The sequence below is a fragment of the Chelonoidis abingdonii genome, chromosome 16 (genome assembly GCF_003597395.2).
Source record: "Chelonoidis abingdonii isolate Lonesome George chromosome 16, CheloAbing_2.0, whole genome shotgun sequence".
NCBI lineage: Eukaryota > Metazoa > Chordata > Testudines > Testudinidae > Chelonoidis > Chelonoidis abingdonii.
The window spans coordinates 4878428-4894478 of NC_133784.1; the positions used below are offsets into that span (position 1 = coordinate 4878428).

A 16051-nucleotide genomic window follows, 5' to 3' on the forward strand; every position below is an offset into this window, starting at 1 on the left:
TTCCAGGGCTATCAGCTTTGGTTATTAAGAGTATTACCTGATAAACTTGCTATAGCACTGGAAACGCTTTAAAACATATGGTAAACTGGGAAGGTATCTGAGTGTTAGGCATTGTCTACACTACACTACACAGTTTTGTTAACAAAACAGTGAAAGTCTCTGCAATGCTTCTCCTGCCGATTTAACTCTCCTGCTATGCAGACATAATAAAACCACCTTGCTGACAGCACTGAGCATTTTGTGACAAAGTTAGAGGAACACAGTGTCAGTGTAGACACTGCGTTTTCTTATGTCACCCTAAGTTATCTCCAGGAAGTGTCCCACAATACCCCTCATGTCTACTCTGGTAAGCAGTTTCTACTCCGCTGCCCTGCACCCAGGTAGACAGGCATATGCCCCTCCCCCTTTAAAGCTATGGGAATTTTTGAAATTCCACTTCCTGTTTGCTCGGCTTGGACAGCTCCCGTTGCATCTTCCCAGCTGACCATGTCAGCTTTCTGCAGCAAAGTGGCACCTGTGTGGAGTATACAGGAGTTGCTGAATCTCTTGGGTCTGTGGGAAGAGGAGGCTGTGCAGTTGCAGCTCTTATCCAGCCATAGGAACTTGGAGACCTACTAGCAGATTGCTCATGGCATGGATGAGAAGGGACATGAAAGGGACATGCAGCAGTGCCATGTTCAGATCAAGATGCTGAGGCCAGTGTCCCAGAAGGGAAGGGAGGCCAACCATCGCTCAGTGTGGTGCCAAAAACATGCTGCTACAAGGACCTGCATGCCATCCTCCACAGTGACCCCACTTCCACCGTCAAGAGCTCCATGGATACTTCAGGAGGACAGGAGGCACTGGCCAGCAGAGTCAACTCGAGGATGAAATGATGGATGAGGAGGTCGAATTCAAGGAGAATGTGGGACAGGCTCCTCTGGTGCAGTGGTGAGTCAGGACTTTTTGTTGTTGTTGTTGTTACTCTGGAGGGGTCTAGCCAGTCCCAGCAGTCCGGTTCTGGTCTGCCTAAAGCGGGGAGGGGAGCTCCGGTAAGTACTCATTTTTCTTTCATAGTGCATGGTTATATGAGGAAGAGATGTCCTTTATTTTGTTGCATGGTGCATGTAGGAGAAGGGATGGAGATTAACAACACTAGGTGCTGTTTACATTTGCATCACATTCCGCTGTGCAGCTACACAATGGGGGCCCTGCAGAAAAGTTTGTTGATGCACACCGAGATCTCCTGGGAACCCTCCATTGAGAGCTAGGGAACTTTCCTGCAGATACTCTGCAGTCCCTCTGCTGAAGGTTCCTTGGTAGATCTCCTTTGTTTCTTCTACCATTGTAGGAAACTTTGCCGTGCCAATTGGCAATTATTCTGGAGGAACCAAAGCAGCACAAAGGTGAGCAGCATACAGACCTGGTCTGAAGCTGCACTCATGCAGGAGATGCAGCTTTGTATGTTTGGTTACACTCAGTAGTGTGATTTCAGCTTCAGTTGACCCCGCCTGTGGAAAACGGTGCCAGTATTGAGAATAGTGGCCTTAGGTCCTTGTACTGATCCCCTTCTGAAACCACCCATACCCTTTGTCCCACTTTGCACCACCCCATCTTTGGGCTGATCTCACCACATTTAGTGCTGGGTGTGCTCGGTGTTTGAGAAAGAGGTGTATGACGCTTTTATGATTCAAGACTGTGACAATACTGACTCTGTGTATTGTGTCTTCTACTTCTGCAGATGTGCTCTTGAGGGGCAGCTCCCACACACTGGTGGAGTGCCTCTGTCTGATAAGGAGGCAAATGAGAAGTAAGGAAGAAATGTTTCCCAAAATGCTGCAATCATCAGATCTGGTTGATAGCGAGCACAGAGCATGGAGAGAGACCATAAACGAGAAACTAGAAGTGAGTAGCCAGGGGAGGAGACAGTCAGGAGTGGATACTAAAGCTCATGGAGGACCAAACAGAGATGCTGAAGTCCCTGATTACCCTGCAGGTGGAACACGTGTGCTTGACTCTCCCTGTAGCCCATACAGAACTTCCTTCCTTGTCTTCCCCAAACTTGCCACACACATTCCTCTCACGTTCCCAGTAGGTCACAGTACCTGTTGCGCTCCACCCCAGAGACATTTTCCATAATGACATATGGACTTTCATTCAGCTATGAGATCCTTATTTCAGCGAGTGTTGCTCACTGCCATGTGCCTTTTGAGAAATGTTAATCTGTGTATTGCTGTTTAATAAAAATTTAGTCTTACAAAGACAGTGATTCTTTATTTGTGACCTACACAGGGTGGTTACAACAGAAATTCATACACAGTGACAATTGGCCCATTTGCAGACTACAGTTAACGCTCAGGCAGGAATCATTACAGGGGTCATTCAAGGTAGCAAGTAAACAGTGCCTGGCTCAATGCGTTACAGAAAGACACGTTACGTGGGCTCATTGTCAAAATGCTGCTTCAAAGCCTCCCTTATTTGAATAGTGCCTCCCCCCCTCTCCTCCCCCCGCGCTCCATTGAACCCCTCGAATAGCCCTGGTATCTGGCTTGAAATCAGCCGCCAGGCAATTCACCTCAGTGTTTCATCCCTGGGGAAACTTTTCTCCCTTGGTTTCACAAATGTTATGCAGAGCACAGCAGACTGCTATGACCATGGGAATATTTTTCTCATTGAGGTCTAAGCTCTCAAAAAGGCAGTGCCAATAACCCTTTAATCTGCCAAACACACATTCTGCAGTCATTCTTCACCTGCCAAGCCTGTTGAAGCACTCCTTGCTGCTGTTAAGGTTTCCGATGTAAGGCTTCATGAGCCACGGGACTAAGGGGTAGACTGGGTCTCCCAGGATCACTATGGGCATTTCCACATTCCCTGTTGGAATCTTCTGGCCTGGAAAGAGAGTCCCTGCATGTAGATTTCTATACAGGCCAGTGTTCCTGAAGATGCGTGCATCATGCACCTTCCCTGACCATCCTGCGTTGGTCAGTGAAACGACCCTGGTGATCCACCAGCATCTGCAGTGCCATAGAGAAGTATCCCTTTTTTGTTGATGTACTCTGTCGCAAGATGGTCTGCAGCCAACATTGGGAAATGTGTGCTATCTATTGCAGGTAGGGAGTCCCATTGCCACATAGCCACCCACCATTTTCCACATGTTGCCCAGAGTCAGTCATAGCAGGAGACGATTTATGGCCCTGCATACTTGCATCACTGCTGCCCCTATGGTGTAATTACAGCAGTTTATGATCATTGACGTAACTGAAGTCAACTTAACTATGTAGTGTAGACATGGCCTTAGAGAATATTCAGTATAATACAGGAGAAGGAAGAGTTAAGAGCAACTCCAGAAGTGAATAGGAGACGGGGGGGAAGTCACTTTGATGAATTGAGTTCATAGGTATAGCAGGGCATGTAAAATTTACCAAGCACCTACTAGCTGTAGGTTGATATGAAAGATGAATGGGAGAACCCCCCACTGACATCAGTGATGTCAGGCTGTGGTTTTGTCACAGAGGCCACGGATTCTGTGACTTCTGCAGTGGCTGGTGTGGCTGGCTCAGGGACAGCTAAGGCAGCCCCTGTGCCAGGCTCACCAGCCTCTGCTGGGACAGTCTCGGGCCCCTGCGCGGTCCTCCCAATCCGCTCAGAGTGCTGGCTTCGCAGCTTCCATTGTACCTGCCTAACTAGGGAGTGGCGTGGGACTGCTCTTGCAGCTTTCCTTTTCTTTCCTGTCAGAAAGTTATTTTTCTGTGGGGAAGCAAAGAAATCTGTGGGGGACATGAATCCTGTGGATGCGCAGTGGCACAGAATCCCCCAGGAGTAAGGGGCAGAGTAGTACTACTATACACCGGCCAGGGGTTTGAATACCTGTGCTCATGTGCACCCCCTACCCTAGTCCCTGGTGGTGTCTGCTGCAAGCAGGTGGGGCAGGTGGGGCAGTCGAGCGCAACCCCCAAAAATAAAGAGGCTAAGAGACTGGACCTGTTCGGACACCATGTTTATTTGGCTGGTAGCCTCCACGTATCTTTAACCTGCATGGTTTATGGCTCCAGTGAGTGGACCTCTCTGACGAAGTGCAGCAGTCTGTCCAGGACCTCCCCTTCAAGTGTACGTCCTTGTTCTCTGAACAAACAGACTCCAAGCTTCGTGGCCTCAAAGACTTGAGCACCACTCTTTGCTCTCTGGGCCTTTACATGCCCCCAGCCTCCGGGAGTCACTTTAGGCCCCAGAAGCCTCCCAGATTCCCAGTGCCTCCCAGGCAAGAGCCCCACAAAAGAAAGGAAAAGGGCTGTAGATGTCGTCAGCCCCAACCTTCTGTCTCAGCTTCCCAGTTGGGCTCACATAGATGAAGGGGCATCTTCAGGGCCAGGCAGGCCTTTTGAAGGTATGCTGGAGGATGATGTACCAGTCTCAATTCTGGATCCATCCATCCTTTTGTTTTTGGACTACCTGTCAGTCTTCCACCCAGCATGATCTTACATAACATTGGCCCATCGGGTACTCAGCACTATAACAGTCGGCTACACCCTCTAGTTTTCATCCACCAAGCCGTCACTATGCAGTCCCTTTTCAGGGACCCTTCTCACAAGCAGCTTCTTGTCCAGGAAGTGCAAGCCCTCCTAGGTGTGTTTGCTGCCAGACAGAACAGGAAATGCTATCATTTCTGTTTGCTGCATGGGCTCTCTCTTCAATGCCTTCCAGCTCTCATGGGCAGACTGTCTACTGTGCGTCTTCCCACCAGTCCCCTTGGTTCACAGGATCTCCTAAAGATCAAGCAGGGCAAGGCGAGAGTTATATGATAGCTCCAGCATGGCCACGCCAGCATTGGTTTGGTATGCTTCTGGACCCCTCAGTGGCCACTCCACTCATGCTCCCATCCTGTCCAGACTTGATTTCACAGGACCATGGGCACTGGCCTTTGGCTTCACCCGTACTTCATCTTCTTGCGTCTGATGGCATGCTTGTGGTGTGGCTCAACCATCAAGAGCAGGCCTGTTTGTAACAGGTTTGACAAGTCTCACTAGGTAGCAGAAACCCTTCCACCAGGGCCACTTACTTGGATAAATGGAAATGTTTCACTTGTTGGGCCTTCGAGCGGAATCTTTCTCTATCCCAGTCTTCTCAGGAGACTATCTTGGACTATCTGCTCCATCTAAAACATTAAGGTATAACTCTCTCATCTATTAAGGATCACTTGGCAGCCATCTCAGCCTTCCACCCTCCAGTGAAGGGCCAATCAATGTTATCCCACGAGATGAAGCTCAGGTTTCACAGGGCCTGGACAGACACTCTACTCTCAGGTTTGTGACCCAATTCCCCCATGGGATTTAAACCTGGTCCTGTCTAAGCTCACTGGGCCTCCATTCAAGCCAGACGTTAGCATCTTGTTTCATGCTGCTTCTCTCTTGGAAGATTGCCTTCCTGGAGGAGAAGAAGGCCAGAAGAGTCTCTGAGATCCAAGCCCTGACATCAGAACCCCATTATACAGTGTCTTCGAGGACTAGGTGCAGCTGTGCCCCCATCCGACCTTCCTTCCAAAGGTGGTGGTGCAATTCCACAACAATCAAGATACTTTTCTTCGGTCTTCTTTCCAAAACCTCACAAGACCACCGAGGAGCGTCGGCTCCATACATTAGATGTTAGGTGGGCCCTAGCCTTCTAGACTGAAAGGACTAAGCCCTTCCCAAACCTATGCAACTCTGTAGCAGCAGCAGAAAGGATAAGAGAACTGCCTGTATCCGGGCCTGTTACGTGCAGATGAAGGTTCCGCCTCCTGCCATTGTAACTGTTCATTCCACGAGAGCTCAGGCTTCATAAGCAGCATTCCTCACACAAGTACAAATCCAGAACATCTGTGGAGCAGCAGCGTGGTTGTCGGTCCATACCTTCATGTCCCACTACCCCTTCATCCAGCTGGTCTGTGATTATGCCAGTTTTGGAAGAGTGGTGTTGCAGTCAGCAGGTCCAAAAACCCTGAGCCCACCTCTGAAGGTACTGCTTGTGAGTCACCTAGCACTGTTGTCTTTTGAGATGTGTTGCTCATGTCCATTCCATGACCTTCCATCCTACCTCTGTGTCAGCATTATCAGCAAGAAGGAGCTGAGATGATGTGGAGCCAGCAGCACCCCTTATACTGGCACATACACATGCGGCTCCAGTGGGCACTAGAGCCCGTCCTATGGATACCACTAAGGGAAAAATCTCTGACAACTGTGCACTCAGCGTGCATATCTAGCATGGAATGGAGGTGAGCAATACATGTCAAAGAACAGCAATTACGACAGGGTTGAAACTTTGCTTTCTCCATAGTTCTGAGGCAGTATCCTCAGCTGAGAGTTGTCAGCGTGAAAGCCAACTGATATCCTCCTAATCATTACCTTTTGAGGAGGCTATTGTGCTCTTTTCATTTTAGAACTTTGATCTTAAAATAATAAAAAGGCTCCTCAAAAAAGACATCAGCTTATCAAGTCTGAATTATTTGATTTTTGTTCGTTTGCTTTAAATAACTTCAGGGCACAGCATCCTGCAATAGCAAGTGAACATCAGCACTAACTGTGAATTTTCTGTGTCTTCCTGTTGGCTTAATTAAGACCTACAGTTATTTCTTACATTTTTCTTATTTCCAAACAAAAACAAACAAAAAATAAACCACTTTCTCTAAAAGTTATAAAAGTATTAATTTGCTCTGGGCCCTTCTAGTCTCTCTGGTAAACTCATAATTAGGCAGGGTGCTTTTAAAAAAAAGTATATTCTGGTCTCTCGGGTATATATAACTGTTCCACAACTAGTAAATCTGTATTCATATATTAGGGTTTTTAAAAGCATATTATTTACACAATTCACTGGAATGGCTCCTGTGGAAGTTGGGAGACGCTCTCATGTAATTATGTATTTAGAACGCCTGGTATCCACAGTGTATCTGTGTGTGTGTGTGTATGTATGTATAATATATATTGGTATATTTCAAAATTAAATGAAGAAGAGTTTACTGTTCATTAAGTGTTTTGCAGATATTTAAAAAGCACTGTGTTGGTTTTCTTTTTCCATAAATGATCAGTTGCTTGCCAAATGCAGTTCATTTTTAACAGGGCTGTTTTTGGATTGTGACAGAGCAAAATATGCACTGGAAATGCCTTGTTTTTCTTTCTTTGAATGTTCAGGTTTTTTTTCTTTGATCCAAAGGTGCAGGAATGTGTGTGCTGTTGTATGGGTGTCGGAAAGGTTGAGGTATGAAAACTGTTCTTGGGCTTGGAATTTGTCCATCCAGTTTGAGCCAAATGGAATATCTATGACTGTTGTAAATCCATGGGAATAGCAGTTTATAATGTAAACGCTAGCTGACTTGTAATTGATATGTTGCATAAAGTGAGCTAAGTTCCATAGTGACATGAAAGGTGTACAGTGGGTGCAAGTGGTAAAGTGATGGAACTTGTACCGTTTTGACATTGATGTGGTGGCAAAAAGGCACAGTTGAGCAGAAGTGAAGGGATATGAATATGTGTGTTCTCATGCTTTTATTGTGTATGATCCATATAACAATAAAACAGTAATTGCCAATGTCAAAAAATGCTTCTCTCTGCTGGTAGATCACAAGCCACTTGACATGTTTAGTCTATTATGTTGTCACCACAATCTGTCAACTGATGACCTTGTGACTGTTGACCTCAGTGTGTGTGCTTGGTATAACCTTAAGAGAGACAAAGTGGGGAAGATATCTTCTATTGAATCAGCTTCTGTTGGTGAAAGAGACAAGCTTTTCCAGCTTGCACAGAGCTCTTCAAGTCCTGATCTTACAGGGGTCAAGGCTCCTAAGCCATGTTGCCTTCATTTATTTTTCAAAAGTATACAAGTAATAATACTCCAAAAAGAATATTATACCGGAAGAGTTTGCTTGCCTGCTGGCCAAAAGGCCACAGTATTCTGTTTACAAAGTGATATCGTTTTATAGAATCAGAAACTGGGGGTGTTTGGTCACATCTAGTCAAATCGCAGTCATTGCATGATTTTTCTCCTGCAGCCAAGTCTCCAGGGTCTTGTTTCCCTAGTTTTAAATGATGGAGCTTTCACTGCTTCGTTTTGGACACAAGTGCAGCATCAACTCTAGATAGATTTTTTTTTTTTTCCTGGCATTCTGCCTTAATTTCCCTCTGCTCAGTCTTATCTTATTCCCCTTACTTCCTTTGCGCACTGGTCAGGTGGGAACAATTCCTTTCCTTAGTTAGCATTTACTCTTTCCAGACCTTAGTAGGCTGTGATCATATTCTCTCTCCACACTTCCAGTGTGTGTTTTGGGAGGTAGGAGGTAAGACTACACTTTCCAAGAGAAGCAGAACCCCTATTGCTTAATCATTTAAAACTGAACTACTGCCAGAGAACAATCCTGCATTGGCTGCAGACAGGACTCAATGTGGACAAGCAGCTCGTGTCCAAATCTAATATAAGATTATATTGATCAAAAATCAGGACTTGCAATAAGGAGATCTGAGTTCTGTTTTTGGCTGTGCCACTAACTTGCCAAGTGACGTTGAACATGTCCTGTAAAATGTAAGGCAGGGTCCCCAACGTGGTGCCCGTGGGCGCCATCTAAATGCGCCCGGGTCCTGACCGGCGGTCGAGCATCCGCAACGGTCGCCAGACGATAAAGGTTGGGGACCACTGGTGTAAGGCATTGTAGCTATACTAGAGAGGCAAACCTGCTACAGCAAGAGATGCTGTACTGTGAACTTGAATTGTAGATTGTTGCACATTAATTGCAGTGTCTTTTAGGTTGCTTCAACCTTCTTCTTTACAGAAAGGCCATAATATGTCTTCCCATTTGTGGCGTTCTGAGTATGATGTAATATCTCATTGAAAGATGATAGGGCCAGAAAGAGTTAGTTAACTTACCGACTGACCTGACCCATGGGTGAACTGTAGAGGCTGGTTAGGAAAATATGTAAATAAATAGAGCTTTGAAATGCAAGTCTGCATTGTTAGAGGTAAAAGGGTAGATAGATGTTTGCTCAGGGCTTGTGATGTAAGCAGACAAGTCTTGTCTATTGCTATAGTTTGAATTCAAAGATAATTAAAAGGAATATTAACATTTGTGATGATACTTGAGTGAAATAGGATTATTGTCTATGTGTCTCTTTGAAGGTTGTGGTAACCTGTATCTGAACTGTTTAATGAATAAATTACCCTGTGTTAATTGCCAGGATGTTTGGAAGGAGATTTAAGCCTATTATTTTCTCAGGCCGAAAGGCTGCTGGAAATGTATAAGAATCTTGGGACAAGATCCTTCTTCATCTCAGATCTGCTTTGGGTTTCAAGAGGGGGAAACCTTAAGCTGCAAGGATTGAGATCCCCAGTCACTGACTGGAGTCACCCTGAATATGGGCACTGAACTATAACCTATGGACTATTTCTAAAAGGACTTTTGGCAATTACAAGCTCACCTCTGCTATATATCTGAACCTCAAGAATTGAATTCAAGTCTATGTATATTAATCTTTTAACCAACACTCTCTTTTCTTTTTTTAATAAATTTTAGTTTAGTTAATAAGAATTGACTATAGCGTGTATTTTGGGTAAGATCTAAGTTATAATTTGACCTGGGTATGTGGCTGCTCCTTTGGGATTGGAAGAACCTTTTCTTTTATATGATGAGATAAGATTTTCAGTAATCATCATCATGTCTGACAGGTGTGTCTGGATGGAGGCCTGAGGCTCGGTACTTTAAGGGAACTGTGTTGTTTGGACTTCTGAGTAACCTGTATGGTAATATAGAAGTTGTTTTGGCTGGCTTGGTAAATCTAAGTATTGGAATAACCACCAGCTTTTGGGGGGTTGTCTGCCCCGTTCTGTTTGCAGTTCACCCTAATTGAGTGACCTCAGCTGGCTCCCATGGGCAGCACCGTCACACCATTGTCTCTCTCATTAGCTTTAATTCCCCAAAATTTGCCTTTTCAAATATCTAATCTTTGAAGTACTATATCCTACCTTTTCTTACTATAGTGAATTCAGATTTCAGTTTTCACACACTTTTTATGTGCACTATATTTGTAAAAACACATTGTGTTTCTGGAAATTATCTGCTTTTTTCTCCAAGTAATGACCATTAAGTTGTGCAGGAGGGGATGCATTTCTGATCCCGAACAGATCAGAATAAATAATATTTAGTAACCTCTGACATGACACACATTCTGAAAGGACCAAGAAGAGAACAAATTTGATAAAACAGGTAGGATAACTTTGTCAAGGTAAAGCATTGTTGCCATGGGTTAGAACTTGGCTAAGAGACAACAAAGAGCAGGAATAAATAATTAGTTTTCAACATGGCAAAAGTTAACAATGAGATTTGTATTAGAACTGGTTTTGTTTTAATATGTTAAATGATTTGGGAGGTGGAGGGTGAATGGATAACAAAAATCTAGGTCAGTCTTAGACTGAGGATCTTCAGAGGGACCAAAGGTGGGTGAATGGACAACTCACTAGAAAATGAAATGCATTACCCTGTATTTATTCAGAGATAGACAGGGAGAAAAAAATAAAGAAACCTAATGCATCTCTCTCTGAGGAGAAAATGAAAGGATTGTAACTGTTTCGTTTAGACAGAAGATGAATACGAAGGCACATGAGACGGGAGTATATAAAATAATGAATGGCCATGGGAAGGGAAATTGGGCACTCTTATTTATCCTTTCATATAATACAAGGTCAATGGGCTTTCCAATGAAATTGAAAGGCAGCCAATTTAAAACAAAAGGAAATAATTTTCTACACAATTTCTAATTAGTCTGTCGTGATCTTTACCACAAAATATAATTGAATCTAAGGTTTAGCAAGATTAAAATAAGAAAAGAAAAGAATTAGACATTTATATTTAAAGGACATTCAGAATTATAGTAGATATATGTCGATATAAAATATCATCATGCTTCTGCATTTAAGCCAGCCACTAAAGGTATGTCTAGTGCACTGTAAACCCAGATCTGTGGGACCTGTGCTTGTGAACTTGGTGTTTCCAAACCTGCACTTCAGTGTCCACACTGCATTATAACCCTGGGTTTACAGTTGCTTGACTCAGATCCCACAACTATGCTAACTGATCCATACTGCACTTGCAAACCTTCTGACTCAGGTCTGTGGCGTGAGCTGCCTCCTCACTCCAAAATGACAGGGCTTAGACCAAAGTTTCAGCGGGGCTTGGGCTATGACCTTGACCCACGCTCATAGGAGGAAGGGTCTGAGGACGTGGTCCTGAGTGCTTGCTGATCTGAGTCATACTGCTTTGTATGTGGACAGAAGTGGGGCTTGGGATCAAACCTGAGTCAGAGCCCGGGCTTAGTGTGCAGTGTAGATATACCCTCAGTGTGGGAATTAGGAAGAAAATTCCCTAATGGGAAAGTTGGTTTGTAACTGTCCATTTTGGGGTGTCTTACACCTTCCTCTGAAGCAGTTGGTACTGACTGCTGTGAGAGAGAGGACTGTGGAGTAGATGGACCACTGGTCTGATCTGATACTGCGTTTCCTACATTCTGTAGTAGTGGAGCATGTTCCTGTACTTAAAGCACAGGACTGGGAATGAGGACTTAATTTCTATTTGTCTGTGTTTGTGGATGGACTTTGTGACCTTGTGTAAATCTCTTCTCCCGCCTCAGTTTTGCCATCTATGAAATGGATATAACTGTCACGTGTTGAGGCTTATTAATTTTTCCAAAGCACTCTTGGGTCCAAAAGGTATGCAGAAATCCAAAATTTTAGTATAATAAATGCTAGATGTGCAGAGAAGCTGCTGTGGGTTAGGACCAATACCTTGTGGCAATACCAAAATTCCCATCTGGCTACAGTCAAAATTCAGCACTTCTTGCACCTTTTAAAAATAAATAAATACAGATGTATATTGACATGGGTTCAAGAGAGGATTTTGTCAGTCAGCTTCAAACAGTAAGTGCTGAGGCCAGCCCCTTGTTGGTGGAGCTGTCAATACAGAAGTGAGTATTTGACATCTGGCTTGGTTGGTGGCTGGAGGATGGAGGATGTTGAGATTTTCAGAGATCAGGCTGTAAATGAAGTTGTTCTGTTGGGCCACTCATCTGATTTACACACAAGCTGTTTCTATTGAAACACCTGGGGCTTTTTGTTAGAGTTTGTGAATAAGCTTCTTTCAGTCCCCAATTGTAATTTAGAGTCTCTGCTTCTTTCAGTGGGCAGAAAGCAAGTACAGGAATGACATTTCCCCCCAGTATGTGAACCTTTGCTCTTTTAAAGAGAAATGTTGATTAAAAAAAAAAAAGGGAACAGAACTCCAGTGGTAATGTAAATCTTGTTACATACATGAGAAAAATCCTAGCTGACTAGCTCAAAAGTCACGTAAGGAGTTGGTTATTTTTTTGTTGTGTACTTCCTCACAGGTCAAAAATAACTGAGGTCTGGACTACTTTGCATATGTAAATAAGTACATCCTGATTAGCTGCAAGGAGTTCTGTGAAACTGATCTCTTAATTTCCCCTATAAAATGTCCGTTTAAAGAAAAACAGTTACATTTTAAATGTCTTGTGATAATGGAGATAGTTTCATTTTTTTATGACATACCATATGTATACAATAGTATGTGTACTAACCTCTGCTTTTTGTGGTATCAAGACTTACTGGTACTTGGTCACTTGGTCTCTGCTTCCTGTGGGTCAGACCTTGATACTAACATCAGTAAAAGTAAATGACTGCTTATTGTGTTATGAAAAATAAGTGCTTGCAGCCTTCGTGGGGAAAAGAAGGGTAGCAAGGTTGAACAGAATGATTATCTCTAATTCCTTTATGACCTTTCTGCTGTGAGTGGCACTTGGATAGCTCTGTAAAGGGTATGTTTTAAATCTCTAGAATATGTACTTATGACTCTGAGAAATGCCCATGGCTGGACTCTTTGTGCTCTGTAGCCATATGTTTCTTATAATCTTGTTTATGTTCCACTTAGCGCAGAGCATCTTAAGGTGTCAGCAATATTAAATGTGTTTTGGAAGTTCAATGCTAATTTTTAGCTTTGCATTAGTGGGGACACCATAGCATTGTAGCTAATCTCCTGGTGAGCAGTAGGCTCAATGAAAGCAGACACTGATAAATAAACAGCTTTGAACTGGTTTTAAATTAATAAATTATTAAAAATGTCAAATACTTAAAACGAAATAAATATATGCCTTTTACTCCTGTTAGTTTTAAGGCTACAGTTGCCTGGACACGATAAGAGCTTTATAGCTAATAAGAGTAGGTTTTGTTTTGTGTTTCTGCATTGGGATTTAGAATTCTTCTATATGTGGGAGTACTCGAGTATTGTCTGGTAGGTTAAAACAGCAGACTGAGAAGTGTGACTTGGGTTTCTATTGCTTGCTGTGATACCTGATCCATAATTCCTGCTCTCTCTTGACTTAAGTTTGCCTGGCAATAAAATAAGTGACACTTTCCTATCGCACAGAGGGGTTGTAAAGTTAATGTTTATAAAGTGTACAGATTCTTGAATTCTAGGTTCTTTATCAAGTGTAGAATTTATTGATAAAATTGTGGTGAGATTATAATAGGGTAACCAAAACTTCTAAAAAGCACCTTTTCCTAGGTTAAATTCTCCAGTGAATTTGAAAAATACGTATATTTTTGAAGCGGAAGCATCAGTTGGAGCAAAATATCCCAAGTGACATGATGTAAACTGGAGATAGGGTTAATTCAAGTGTGGTTGTCTGTATGGCAACAAATTATGAATATTGGAGGCTGTCCTCTTTCTGCCCATTTCTGGATTGGTTACATGGCTCCCGCATATTAAATTTAATTCAAGACTTTCCACTCCTCCCAGAGCAGTGAGAAATAGTAGCTCAAAAGACAGCTGCCATTTCACACCGTTACAGCTGTCCCTTCCACTCAAATTTTCTCTCATCCCCCTTCTTAGAAAAAAGGCTTAATATGGTATGGGAGTGTGGAGATGAAGTATATAATGGTGTGATATTTCATGTAACTAATCTGTCATATCCTACTGTGTTTGTAACTAGGTGCCTGCCCATTTAAAATGTTTTGGCATTACACCTCCATGCCAGTGATAAAATAAACAGCAAGTTTATGACTCAAAAGTTCTGTAACTGATAAGAATAGAGTTGTTGTCAAAATGCCAGTGATATTTTTAATCTTCAGTGCTAGTGATTTAAAAACTCTGGATATCAGAATGGAATAGTTTTAAATATTAGTGGCTACTATTTTCCTTTTTTTTGATGGGCTAACCCCCTCTTTTTTTTTTTTTTAATTTTTTTTTTTGATCCATTTGGAAAGGTGAAGACTCAGTTTGCTATGGTAACTGCAGTTTAGTTAATGAATAGCAGAGCAAGAAGAAACAGAAAACCTTTGCAGCCACTGAGTTGTTATTGCCCTTGGGCAGTGGGTCTCAAACTTTTTTACTGGCGACCCCTTTCACACAGCAAGCCTTTGAGGGTGACCCCCCCCAACAAATTAAACACACTTTTTAATATATTTAACATCATTGTAAATTCTGGGGGCAAGCAGGGTTTGAGGTGGAGGTTGACAGCTCGCGATCCCCCAAGTAATAACCTCGTGACCCCCTGAGGGGTCCTGACCCCCAGTTTGAGAACCCCTGCCCTTGGGCGATACGCTCTTTCCCCCTCTTCCTGCTCACTCTGGTGCAGGGGTGGGGTGAGAGTGTGTGGAACAAAATCTTTTCTCTTTCCCTGACACCATCCGATGGAATTTGCCTTTCATTTTTCTGCTTACCTTGCAGAATCTTTCACTCTGTGGTGTATTTGAGAGGTGGCTATGCATGGAGGGAGAGAGAACTGATTAACTGGAAAGAAATAACTTTGTTTAGCGCAGTACCATGAAAACAGATGCAAAAAGCTGATTAAATAATTAATTTGTTGGACCATAACCTCTTTTTTTCACTTTTTGATACTGTGTCATCTAAAAGTTTTTGAGGAGACAGATGAATCAATAGTGTGTTTCTTGAAGCTGTTTGAGTCTTAAAGGCCAGCTGCAACTGTATTGATGCAATTCAGCTAAGCCGTCAAAGTTCCTGTAATCTGTGCCATCCTGTCTCATACAGTCCCATCTCATAGTTGTCCTTTCTCTGCAGTGCTCTATGCCCAGATCTCTGTGGCTGGGCTGCTCCAGCCTGGCGGACAGCATGCCCTCGCTGCGATGCCTGTATAACCCAGGGACTGGCGCACTCACAGCTTTCCAGGTACTTTCTCTCTCTCTCGCTCTCTCGCTCTCTCTCGTTGTTGTCTGTGTATGCATGTCTGTTTCTTGCTCTCTCTTGCTTGCTTACATTTATTCTGCTTCAAACTGTGTGCTTCCTCATGCCATTCAAAACTCCTACGGTCATTAAATTCATCTCATGTAGATTCTGAGTGTATCACTCTGGGGCATTTTCACTGCTTTGTTTTTAATATCATTTTGCCTGAATTGGTCTGGTACCATCAACTTTTTGCCATTGGTTCTCAGGTATATAAAAAGCATGCAACTGATCTTTAACAAGTGTAACTGGCACATAGTATTCATCATACAGTCTCTGATCTGGGCCTTCGTACAACCAATTGCCTTAATTTTGCGATCAATGGGCTGGAGCAGTGTCACTGATAACTGATGCCCTGCGTTTGGATTTATTTTGTTAGATTTAATAATGGCAGCCCAGGAGCTTTGGTTACAGAAAATTAGAACACAGAAATGTTAATCAGATGCCGCACAAAGCAAGCGGATTTTGCGTTGTGCTTTAAAGTTTGGTAGATTTTTGACTCTGAGATGTCAAGGGAAATAATTCCAAAGATGGGGAAGGGTCTGCTGCTAGACATGCAGTATTCAGATCTTCAGTTCTGATAGCAAGCATGTCCCACCCAATCTTAATTACATCAATATGGAGTGCAGAGTGAGAGGCAACTCTTGAATAACCATGTCTCAGACCATTCAGGGCTTCAGAATCATTGCCAACACCTTGAATTGCAGCTAGAGATGAACATGGACGCAGTGCAGGTTGAGCTATGCACAGGTGTTGCTTTTGTGCCGGGCACTCCTGGGAGCTGATAACTGATTCTGCATTAGCTGAGGC

General features: G+C 43.3%; 1 protein-coding gene across 12 annotated transcripts in view; it reads left to right on the top strand.

Annotated features, from left to right (window-relative positions):
• BTRC (beta-transducin repeat containing E3 ubiquitin protein ligase) overlaps window positions 1-16051 on the top strand; it is a 173703-nt gene that overhangs the window by 34529 nt on the left and 123123 nt on the right. For 5 of the 12 annotated variants that reach the window (XM_075072928.1, XM_075072924.1, XM_075072926.1 and 2 more), the window contains one exon: window positions 15080-15187. The exons of the other annotated variants lie outside the window; for them this stretch is intronic. In XM_075072928.1, the coding sequence (XP_074929029.1) occupies window positions 15080-15187 (108 nt within the window). The remainder of the gene's footprint in view (window positions 1-15079; window positions 15188-16051) is intronic. 12 annotated transcript variants of the gene reach the window in all.